The sequence below is a fragment of the Cyprinus carpio genome, chromosome B12 (genome assembly GCF_018340385.1).
Source record: "Cyprinus carpio isolate SPL01 chromosome B12, ASM1834038v1, whole genome shotgun sequence".
Taxonomy (NCBI): domain Eukaryota; kingdom Metazoa; phylum Chordata; class Actinopteri; order Cypriniformes; family Cyprinidae; genus Cyprinus; species Cyprinus carpio.
This window is the reverse complement of record NC_056608.1, coordinates 9476323-9488948: the sequence shown is the minus strand read 5'-3', so window position 1 is coordinate 9488948 and position 12626 is coordinate 9476323. Positions and strand designations below refer to the sequence as shown.

The 12626-nt window shown below is 36.1% G+C and overlaps 1 protein-coding gene across 1 annotated transcript in view; it reads right to left on the bottom strand.

Moving 5' to 3' along the window:
* LOC109062073 (mediator of RNA polymerase II transcription subunit 1-like) overlaps positions 1-12626 on the bottom strand; it is a 192377-nt gene that overhangs the window by 78084 nt on the left and 101667 nt on the right. The window contains 3 exon segments of the mRNA XM_042735243.1: positions 1470-1594; positions 1850-1946; positions 2081-2244. Coding sequence (XP_042591177.1) covers positions 1470-1594; positions 1850-1946; positions 2081-2244 — 386 coding nt within the window.

Here is a 12626-nt window from a genome sequence, read left to right as displayed (position 1 = left end):
TCAGTATAATGAAAGTGTGTTATATAATTAACTTATACAGTAATTGTCAGGTAAAATACAATTACAAACATTATTATAGTATGTCAAGCATTGTCTTTTTAATTACATTGTTAAAATATATTTTACATGCAGTAATGCACATGCATCTTCAAGAAACATCTAAAAACACATCTCTTCCATCTTTATTTGAGCCTCAAACTCTAGCACTCTCTATTGTAATTATATTTTATCTATTTTTATTCATTTTTTTTTATAAAAAAAACCCAAACAGACACTTGACCATCTGTCACTTGCACTCTTCATTCGTTTTCTAACTGCTTGTTTTTCTAAAAAAAAAAAAAAAAAAAAAATTACTATGCAGGTGCATGATCCCTAAAAAATCGTGTTCTTTAGCCCCGCAATGAATTCGCGGAAGTGACCACATAATAAATAGCCTCTACAGTATTCTAATGTTCCAGATATAATTGTTCGCGCTCTACTTTAACACTGGGTTTTGTTGTAGGCATAAACCATAAATATTTGACTGAAACTTGTCTATTAATATCTGTTTGCATGAACTTTAAACTTTGAAATGTTTTAACTGTTGCCCCGCCTTCTACTTCTCAAACCTCGTACTTTCTATGGTATCGTGCTGACAAAACACGGAGGAACATTGTGCTTTGCGAGCTACCCATCGCGTGCTGGCAGTGGCGTGTACCACAATTTACTTTGCCGATTGCGAAACGTGATTGGTAAACGGTTTGCCAGAAACGTGATTGGTAAAAGGTTTCCCATACGTATTTTGATTTCCGATTTCCATCTATAAACACAATCGTATAACGAGATTGTTTTCCGTTTTCCGTCTTTTAATATCAAAAGAAAAAAAGAAAAATTAATTGTTTTCCGTTTTTTGTTTTCCTATTTACTAATGGAAATTGGGAAACGAGCCATTTTTCGTTTTAGTTTTTTTCCTTTTAAAACGAAAATCCGTTGGCCACCAAGTATGCGCAATCCCACACCGAAATTCAGGACCTGATTAAACATAACTCTGCTATACAGAGATTTGTGAATAAATTTCCATGACGTTTCCCAAACTTTCTGTGATTATTTTTTTCAAAACTTTTCTAGGCCTGGAAATTGCTGTTTTAAAATTCCATTACTTTTCCAGGTTTTTTTTTTATGACTGTACAAACCCTGTTCTGAAGAGAATTCAAAAGAGAAGAAATTATTGAATAGTTCTTCTTACCACGGTCAGAATGCACTCGGATTTCATCAAAAATATGTTAATTTGTGTTCTGAAGATGAACACAGATCTTGTGGGTTTGGAATGACATGAGAGTGAGTAATTAATGACAGAATTTTCTTTTTTTGGTGAACTATCCCTTTAAAAGCAGAAGTATAATATGTAGTAGTCAACTAAAGTCAAAATCAAAACATCTAAATTAAGATCAATTCTACACATAGGGTTTCAAACAGGTTTATATACATACCTGTAGTACCGCCCATTTTTTTTATATATGATAAAGAGAATGGCATCAAGCGATTCATCTTCAGGAAGAAACATGCTGGTAAATCTACACAGTTCGAGTTTGTTACAGAAGAAAATGATGGAGTCCTAGATGGGGGAAAAATATCTTGAATGAAAAATGAAGACCTAGATAAACAGTTAATAAATCATTAACAACACAAGTGGAACAACCAGTACATACTTTTCATGCAAAACTATCATATGCCTTAAGATATAATGCACAAGCCACATAGGCTCAGGCCAAGAAAAATTTGCTCTTCCATGGAAGAAATTACACCAGATTACACTATGGTAGAGAAAATTTTCCTTTTTAATTGAACTTTAATTCTTTGTAAATCTGACCCTTTTTTGTCCACTGGATGAGATCCTGTGATAAGAGGAGCGATGGGTAGCTTATAAACCGATGTGGTGCCCTCAACAGTCACTGACATACTCACACCTGCAGAACACAAGAGAAGATATTAACCAATGTTCTTTAATTATAAAAACTTTTTTTTATATAATTATATAAACTTTTTTTGACTGAAAAAGTAAATCTTCAATACAACTATTTTTGTAAATACGTTTTCTTACTATTGACATCAGTGTAGTTCAGTTGGGCTCCTGTTCCCTCCTCAAAGATGTCATTTGGAGAGACATAACACTGTAGAGATACTAGATGACCACCGCTCCTCGCTGTCAACAGACCCACACTGCCGTGAAGTATTGTCTCCACAGTGTTGGCATTAGTGGCTATCCTATGGTAGAAATTGATTGAGTAATTATACCCTTTCAAAATAATTACAGTGGTTTCCTGATATACACAATGGTACTGAGTGTCAATGCAGATACAGAACTGGTGACTTGTCTGAAAACATTCTGCATGATTGCAGTACAGAAAAGGCAGCACAAACTGGCTGCATGCTGGCATCTAAAACATGCTTATCTTTAACAAGGAATCGTAAACATCAGAGGTCAGTGTTCGCACAAAACAATTCTATTTCTATATGTAGAGTATGCCTGAGTGAACAGCTGCTTAAGCCACTTTATCTAAAATAAAATTGTTATTCTCAGTTCATTACATACTGAGATAACTTCTGACCACTGCATCAAAAGCACATCACAATGGCATAAAAATTGTGAATAACTGATCAATTACATTAGATGTAAAATTATGTTCTCAAAGGTATGTAAGATTTTTAGACTGAAGCTGCCTTTTTTGCTGTATGTTTAAAATGAAAATATTCACAAATATATCAATCAACTCATACAGAGGCAAGAATGAATTTACGAATTCATTATAGATTAGGGCTGCCCCCTAATAGTGGACTAACCATTAGTTGATGAGAAGAGGCTTGGTCGACCAAAATGTTATTAGCCGCGAAAAAAAAAAAACCAACCATCCACAGGAAGACGGACAGATTGTTAACGGCTGGTCTTAATACAGTCGGGTACGACATCCAAACGCTCACCTATTATTTATCGACCTCAAATATGGCTTATCATCTGAAATTTGTTAGTAGTAGCAACTTTACATGGCCGCTCAATCCATTTTCCTGTGCTCTCGTTTTTTTTTGTATTCCTGATTTAAATTTTATATGTATACTCTTACATAGTAAAGCGCTTTGAGAAGCTCCTTTAAAGCAGGCATGTGATCAGCTAGACACAAAAAAAGGAGGAAAATCTAACCACGCCCCATGCCCACAAGCCACGCCCCCAGCATTCATTATTAAGAATATACATTTTAGCACATTAAAAGATATATCTTATATTGTAAAAACACAAACTGTCCTATAAAAAATAAAAAGCAGCATTTAATAATCATGACAACAATATAATAATATATTATAATAAAGTACTATAATATATTATAGTAAAGTATATAGAATTATTATTATTATTAAAGTACCTGCCAAAAGTTTGGAAGCATTACAATTATTAATGATTTTGAAGTAACCATCTTCTGCCCATCAAGGCTGAATTTATTTGATCAAAATAAAGTAAAAACAAAACAAATAACGGAAATATTGTGAAATATTATTACAAATACAAAAAAAGTTTTCAATTGTAATACTTTATAAAATGTAATGTTATTTCTGTGATGCCAAGCAGAATTTTCTTCATCATTACTCCAGTTTTCAGTGTCACATGATCTTTTAGAAATCATTACAATTTATTTGACTCTCAAGAAACATTTCAGATTATTATCAATATTGAAAACAATTTTGCTGCTTCATATTTTGTGTGGAAATGATGATGCACTTTATTTTTCAGGATTTTTTGATAAATATAAAGTTTAATGAACAGCATTTATTTGCATTTATCAAATATATTAATTAAATTTGTTAATGCATTTATTAAATAGAAATCATTTTAAATGTCTTCACTCACTTTTTGTCACGTTCATGCATGATGTATAAAATTATTAATTTCTCTCACTTTTTTAAATCTTATACAAATGTTTGAGTGGTATCATTGTTTCCACAAAAATATTAAGCAGCAAAACAGTTTCTAACATTTATAATAATGAGAAATGTTTCTTGAGCAGCAAATCAGCATATTAGAATGATTTCTGAAGGATTATGTGACACTGAAACTTCTTTGTAAACAACAACAGATTTATAAACGTTTCTAATGGCGTATGTTGTGTTCCCAAATGCAAATTAAAGTGGCTCAAACCAAGCGCAGCACCAACAGTGAATCACAACTAAAAACAGTTCTGTAACAGCAGACATGTAGCGCGTCACACTACAGCCTATTATATAATTACAGAACAACCGTTGTGTATTTTATGACAGTACAACCAATCTCAAATTCTCACCGCCATTCATAAAAAGTCACCGGGTCGAGTAACACGTTTCAGCGCCAATTCTGCTTGCGTTTGGTGCTTTGAATCATTTGAACGCTTTAACTGTCCTGCAGATGGCGCCGCAAGCTAATGCATCACTCTTAGGACCATTCCGTCAATGATGTTTCATTTCGCAGTTTATTTAGGTAATAGCTTAAAGGGATAGTTCACCCAAAAATGAAAATTATGTCATTAATGACTCACCCTGATGTCGTTCCAAACCCGTGAGACCTCCGTTCATCTTCGGAACACAGTATAAGATATTTTAGATTTAGTCCGAGAGCTTTATGTCCCTCCATTGAGAATGTATGTACGGTATACTGTCCACGTCCAGAAAGGTAATAAAAACATCTTCAAAGTAGTCCATGTGACATCAGAGGGTCCGTTAGAATTTTTTGAAGCATCGAAAATACATTTTGGTCCAAAAATATCAAAAAACTACGACTTTATTCAGCATTGACTTCTCTCCCGGGTCTGTTAGGAGCGCGTTCACAACACTGCAGTTTAGTGATATCCGGTTCGCGAACGAATCACTCGATGTAACCGGATCTTCTTGAACCAGTTCACCAAATCGAACTGAATCGTTTGAAATGGTTCTCGTCAACAATAAGCATTAATCCACAAATGACTTAAGCTGTTAACTTTTTTAACATGGCTGACACTCCCTCTGAGTTCAAATAAACCAATATCCCGGAGTAATCCATTTACTCAAACAGTACACTGACTGAATCGAGCCAGATAACGAACGAAACATTGACTCGTTCTCGAGTCAAGAACCGTTTCTGTCGGACGCGTCCGGTTCGAGAACCGAGGAGCTGATGATACTGCGCATGCGTGATTCAGACTGACACACAGCGCGCGTCTGAACCGAACTGGTTCTTTTGGTGATTGATTCTGAACTGATTCTGTGCTAATGTTATGAACGCGGGTAAACCGAAGGCTTGAATCAAGGGCAATCATCGCCAATGAAGTCATTACGTAGAGCTCAAAAGAACTGGTGAACCGTTTTCGGCAACCGGTTTATTGAATCAAACTGTCCGAAAGAACCGGTTCGCAGAAAAGAACAGAACTTCCCATCACTACCGGTGATCCGAAAACCGATGCAAACTCGAGAACGAGTCAATGTTTCGTTCGTTATCTGGCTCGGTTCAGTCAGTGTACTGTTTGATTAAAGGAATTACTCCGGGATATTGGTTTATTTGAACTCAGAGGGAGTGTCAGCCATGTTAAAAAAAGTTAACAGCTTAAGTCATTTGTGGATTAATGCTTATTGTTGACGCGAACCGTTTCAAATGATTCAGTTCGATCTGGTGAACTGGTTCAAGAAGATCCGGTTACATTTTCGATGCTTCAAAAAATTCTAACGGACCCTCTGATGTCACATGGACTACTTTGAAGATGTTTTTATTACCTTTCTGGACGTGGACAGTATACCGTACATACATTCTCAAAGCTCTCGGACTAAATCTAAAATATCTTATACTGTGTTCCGAAGATGAACGGAGGTCATTAATGACATAATTTTCATTTTTGGGTGAACTATCCCTTTAAGGCCATTTGCGCTATTTCAATCATCATGCAGTAACCAGCACTGTGGATCGCTGGATCGGCTTTCACCATGGATGAAGCGGAGTCCAGCCCGGGGTAGTCACATGCGGTTGCCACAAGCCCTCCGGACGCTCCTTCGTAGAATCTGCTGGTTTGCGCCGTTCTCACGCTGCCCACCTATGCTCACTCAAGCCGGCCGCAGCTCACTTTAGGCCGCGGTATGTGACGCTGTTTCGTTGAGAAAGCGAAACTACTTTGTTTTGCCTTCCAAAAGAGGACACGACTAGAAATTATGTTTATATCACGTTTATAATGGGTTCTAATGTTTAGGTCTCGTCGCTCCGGCCGGACAGGGCATCACAATATGTTAAGGGGGGTATCATTTCCGTCACACGCTTGAGGTATTCGGCCAATCACAATGCACTGGATAGCTGGCCAATCACAGCACACCTCTTTTTCAGAACGATGAGCTTTGTAAAAATAGACACATTTCAGAAGGCGGGGCATAGATGAGAAACAATTATGTACAGTATGTGGAAAATAATGTGTTTTTTGAACCTTAAACCATATAAACACATTTCATTACACCAGAGACACAAAATAATGTTCTTTTTAGCAGCATCATATGACCCCTTATGTATAATATGCTTTTAGACAAACCACCATTTCTGAGTATTTTCTCCTTAAAACTGTAGTTTCCCAAAGGCAGTCACAGAAATGCGGTTTGAAACAGCCTTTTTTTATTTTTGCCACATCAAAACATTTAATAACCAATCGCATCAAGGGATCCTATCCTTAGCATACCATTAACTGTTCTGCAGAGCAGAGGGTCTAGTGAGAAGGCAGCCAGGTTAATCCGGTAACAGTTATATTTTTTCTGTAGATGTTTCACTAACTGTTAATATTTCCCCCTATTTTCACAATGTCATGTGCTGTTAGTGCTTATTCATTTGTAATTAGAACCGCTAACTTGAATAATAACCTGTGGCAGCAGTATAAAAGTAGCCCTGAATCAGACGCACCTCTCCTGCATTGACATCCGCACATCACACGCATATGATCACGGGCGCAATTTGGAATCACAAACTTGGCTGCATTTGAGTCTTCAAGGCATTTTGAGGACACAACAAATAAGTAACTTTAACCAATGTTACAGTATCCACTGTAGTTGTCCGCAAGTAAAAACAGTTTTATCAGTCATTATCCATGTACGAACCAGCGCAAACAGATAATGTTATCTCACAATGTTAGCCATCAGTCTCCTTACGTTGAACATATCAGCTTATTTCTGGTTCAAATACATATGGCTTAATTGAACCAATATTTCCAATTGCTTTACTACAGTTCATTAAGTGGATCAGGAGGCACTGGCTCATGGCTGGCTGGTGTGTAACTGAGTGGAGATGGGCTAATTTGCGTATTCATATATCCCCATATAGTAAAAGAGGCAAGGGTGTAGATTTACTTTGAAGCTATTTTATGGCATGAGAAAATTATTTTCACAAGAAAAAAAAAAACATTTAAATATGTCATTTTGATGATCAAAGATGTGTTTTAAAGGATAAAATTTTTGACTACAAGGGGACTTTAAAGTTAGACAGAGGTTAACTTAGTGAAAATAGCATATTTTCTTAGCAATAGATACTATTTACACTAAGTGCAAATAGTGATGGATAGTATTTACACTAAGTGAAAATGGTACTTTTAGCAATATACTAACACTAAGTGCAGATTATATTTACACTGTTAAAATAGCAGGATATCTACTATTTCTACTACTTATTGCAAATAGTGGCAATTATCTGCACCTCAGTATTATAGTACATTATAAAACAGTATGTAAGGAATAATTGACAACGGGCCATTGAATTATTAGAAAAATAATGCACACCCGAGGTGGTGATGCTATTGTGAGTAGGATTATTTCTTCCGCATCTCATCCAGTGCTAGTACCAAAATGTAATTTTAAAGCTGGTAATGGAGGCTTAAGCCGTTGATAGCATTCTAATGCAGTTATTAATGAAGTTATTAGAAAGAAAGTCAGAGAGACAGAGACACACAGAGAAAGAGAAAGAAAGAGCGAGAGAGAGAGCTTGAGTGAATTAGGCTACCTCTGTGCGTCCCTCAACAGTGTTCTGCAGCAGCGTCTCTAAACAGAGCTGTTATTACCTCACTAGTGAGAAATGTCATGTGTATTTACTTTCGGAAAATTGTCATTTTTGTTAGTCCTGTAATTTCCGTTATTACAGTTTTACTATGTGAAGTGATATGGAACTGTAATGCGGTCAAGAGAGCTGCCTGGAACTACGTTCGCCATGCATTTCCCAGAAAATAATTGCATACCTCAGAACGTTCGCCAGCCAATCAGATTCAACATTCAATGCCCCCGTAGTATAAGCAGTAATAATGTATTGAGTGTAAATTATAATTTTAATTCAAATTATTAAATAGATGCCACCTTATTTGGACAATAAAACTCTCCCTACACCTATTGAAAATAAATGCCTTTCCGATATGATATGAGATTTGAAAAGGAAGAAAAAAAGGTTCGATAAAAGGCGGATTCAAACCCGGGTCAATCACATCAAAAACACTACTCTACACACGTTACCATCTATGCCACTGAAGCTGACGTCTAATAGCCATTTTTTATAGTGTTGACTAGCCCTATAACACGTTTGTGGGTGGAGCTAGTGTAAATAGACACTCCGTTAATGTTAACCTAAAAAATGTGCACTATTCAAGTATCTGTGCGGAGTGTGGAAGCTGAATAGTGCAGGACATATGGAGGCACCGGTGCGGTCACTTGCTCTTAAAATACTCCCTCATTTTTGCTCATACAGTTAAGAGTAATACATCTTTTGAATCTGTAAAGACTATGTTTATTTGTGTACACTCACAATAACAACAAAATATTGTGCTTTTGTAAAATAATGAAAGCAAATAGCATTCAATCAAACCTCTGTGTAAAATTGCATAACAGGCATGAAAAATGTATCTATAGAGAGTGAAATGTCTAACCCTACTTTAAAATTAACCAATTCAAATGGAAAACAAATATTCTCAGTTTATAATCATTACTTTTGCCGGTGTGCTGTGGCAAGCTTATGTGTGCGCTTGAGAGCATATTAGGCTATGTGGGCAATTAAAGGCTTTTTATTATGATTTAAATAGTTTATTAAAAAAGTGTGATTTGTCTAACTAATGCTTAAAACTAATAACTACTAGTCGACCAGAAAAATTTAGTCGAGGGCAGCCCTATTACAGATAAACAGTACTTTTCAAAATGTGACTTGACGAGTGACCAAAGACAGGACAAGCTATAAAATATTAGTAATAATAATAATAAATAAATAAATAAATAAATAAATAAATAAATAATAATAAGCAATCCCAACTGAAATCCAAAGTGAAATCATCATGCCAATCCTTTTCAAGCAGATCTACCTTCCTGAAAAAATTTAGCTCCAACTCTGATCAAACACACATGAACCAGCTAATAACTAACTACTTCGAACACATGATAATTACAGACAGATGTATTGGAGCAGGGCTGGAACCAACCTTTGCAGAAAAGCAGAGAACTGGATTGAGCACCCCTGATTTAGAGCTTCATTGCTGCCTCAAGGCCTGGACAATCTGCAATCACTGGAGGGTCATTCCATGTCAACTCAACCAAAGGTCCCTGGTTCAAATTGTTGAATTTGCTAATATTTTATTTGAAGAATGATAAACATGGATAGTGATGAAAGCCAAAATATTAAATGTCATGGAAGAATATTTACTGAGTAATCCACTATTTTGTAGAGGGGGTCAAATGGCAATTTTCACCTGAGATTCAGAGCCAAATTACAGGGAGTTAGATGACTTCAGAAAGATGGCAGCAGCATTATGTTATTTTTACACAGAGATTGGTAGGTCTGTTTGTAAAATTTGTTGACTTTGTTGCATTATGTGCCAATGTTGACCATTCAAAAATGCGGAAAGAGCACTTTTCAATTTTTTTATTTTTATTTTTTCTCCAAAGTAGCAGGCTGCCTGGTGCATGAGGCGTCTTCTTCTTGCTTTATGACGGATCGCAGACTTATAAGTGCATTACTGCCACCTATCTCTCAAGTGGACCATTGACACTCCTAATTGAGATTTTAGATAGAGTGTCAATGGTCCATTTGAGAGATAGGTAGCAGTAATGCACTTACAAGTCTGGGATCCGCCATAAAGCAAGAAGAAGATGCCTCACGCGCCTGGTTGTCTGCTGCTAAGAACGTGCACAGAAGGATGCGCTTAGGAGAGTTCTAACAGTTTGGACATTGCGTGAATCAGAGGTAAGAAAAAACTATTAAATACTGTTCAGTTTCTTGCACAGACTGATCCTTTTGTGTCTTTACGAGCCACAGCATTTTTATTTGGTTTTGTTTTTGTATGGTTTTTTTGTTGTTGTTTTATTGTATGTTTTAGCCCATCCACTAACATTACAAGACTAATAGACTGCAGTGGTTTGAGCTAAAAATCTTGGTTTGTGTTCTACTGAAGAAACAAAGTCTCCTACATCTTGGATGCCCTGGGGGTAAGCAGATAAACATCAAATTTTCATTTTTGGGTGAACTATCCCTTTAAGGTCTCTCACACTTAAAATAAGTAACACCGGGTAATTTTAAATCCCAGGGTAAATGGGATCCTGGGTTATCTTATTTTACATTTTACACTGTTCATTATTTACTTAGAGTTAATTAATCCTGGTCATTCATAATCTGACAAGTTACTCTCTATATTCCTAAACCCTGGGTAACTGCTATTATTATTTGCATGTTGACAGTGTCAACATTGATGAATAAAACACAAAACCACATTTGGTGAGAAAAAAGCATACAACAATTTGGACATGGAGCTGAACCAAGATCTCAATATCTCTAGGATTAAATCATACAGGGCCTTTAAAGTAAGATTTCAAAAGAAAAGTTTCTAAGGAACCAAAATCTAAAATCACATTAAGATAACTTTAACCCTTGTGTGACCTTTTGGACATTTTTGTCCTATTCAGTCTTTTTTTTTTTACTCATTTTGCCTGTGTTTTTGCCAACTGCATAAATTTTGGCACAGGTGTGTATTTTTATGGAAATTTTACTATTTTACTACCATTTCCTTTAATAAATCTATTTTGCACTTGGTACACAAAATTGTTCCTCTCAGGACCTTAAGGACAAAAATGTCCCCATTGAAACCCATTAAAACTGCTATTTTTAATCACAGTGCCATTTAACTGTAAAATGATGCAATTTTTGTTAATAGGCTTTCATTCTGTTGGCAAGGCTTTAAAATCTCATTTTTTACCAGATGGTGCCATTTTTTCATGTTTGGTCTATAAAGCAATACTCACTTAATTCCTGTTTTCTGCTTCTACATATTATAGAGTCAACTGGATTAATAATTCAGCTATAATTGTGTAGGTGTGTTGGTATGGATGTCAGAGTGTGGTTTGTATGTGTGTCATTAAAAAAAAATTGTGTGTGCGCGCGTGTGTGTTCTTGTAATATTTGAGAGAGAGAAACTCTACTGCAAATCACAAATCCAACTGTTGTGTGCATCAGCAGAGTTTTGCTGGCAACTAATGGGGAAAATTTGGTACTGCACCCAAACACAATCTTACTGGAAAAGGTCCCTGCCACAGACTTCTACAAAGGACTGTGGTTCTTGAAACAAAGTTACTTGCTGGACTTCCAAAACAGGCAGAACACACAGCAGACTGTCATCACAGACCCCCTCAGCATACATCTGGTGAGTCCCATGAATCTAGTGAATCACAACAGTTTATACCAAGTGTAGAGGAACAAGCCGAAACTGATCGACACATTAATTGATGGCACAAACAGGGAGCAAGAGACATTATTGATACTCTAACACCAAGTACTAATATTGTTTCAAACATACAAAACATCTAAATTCATACCTACACTGTGGCTGTTTACCACTTTGGCTTACCGGAGCGACAGTACCTCACGACTTCTTGTGGTGGCGCTTCCCAGATTGCGGATGGTCGAGTAAATGGAAATTGTAATTCACAGCGAAGAAGAAATACGAGCGTAGTGGTAGACCAACAACAAGTCAGAGAAGCACCGGCGTCTTATGTTTATGGAGATGAGAACTAAAAAACTGCAACAGGACAGCTATCAGCATGGAATATAGGCATCGATCACGTAATCACTGCAGAGCGCATATTGAGTCCTTGAGAAGCCTATGTGAAGGGCTATGTCATGTGCAGGGCTCCATTTTTTGATGAGAGGAGAGGAAAGTTTGAGAAAACACTCCAGGTAAATTCTGAAATGACACATATTTTGGGAAAATGCTTTGAAAATTTTTAAACACTTAACAATACACTGTGGGCAAATTCACTACCCTTTCGTTATGTTCGTGGATGAAAACATCCACTAAATTAAACTGCTGTAAAAATGTATCAGATAAATATTTTTTTCTAATTTTTTTGCATAAATCTATTTAATCAACCTCAGTCCTGATCAAAACTACCATATGTTTTAAAAAAAAAAAAAAAGCCAAGATTTTAACTCTTTAATTACCAAGTTCATAAATTATGTCACTGATTTGGGGGGAAAAAACAACACAAAAATGACATTTTTTCAATATAAAAAGTGATTGTGGACTGGATTTTTTTTACCTTTTATCACAGTCTTGGGCATGTCAAAGATTAGTAACAACTTTGGCGTTGCTGCATTGTTAGTTTTTGTGCAG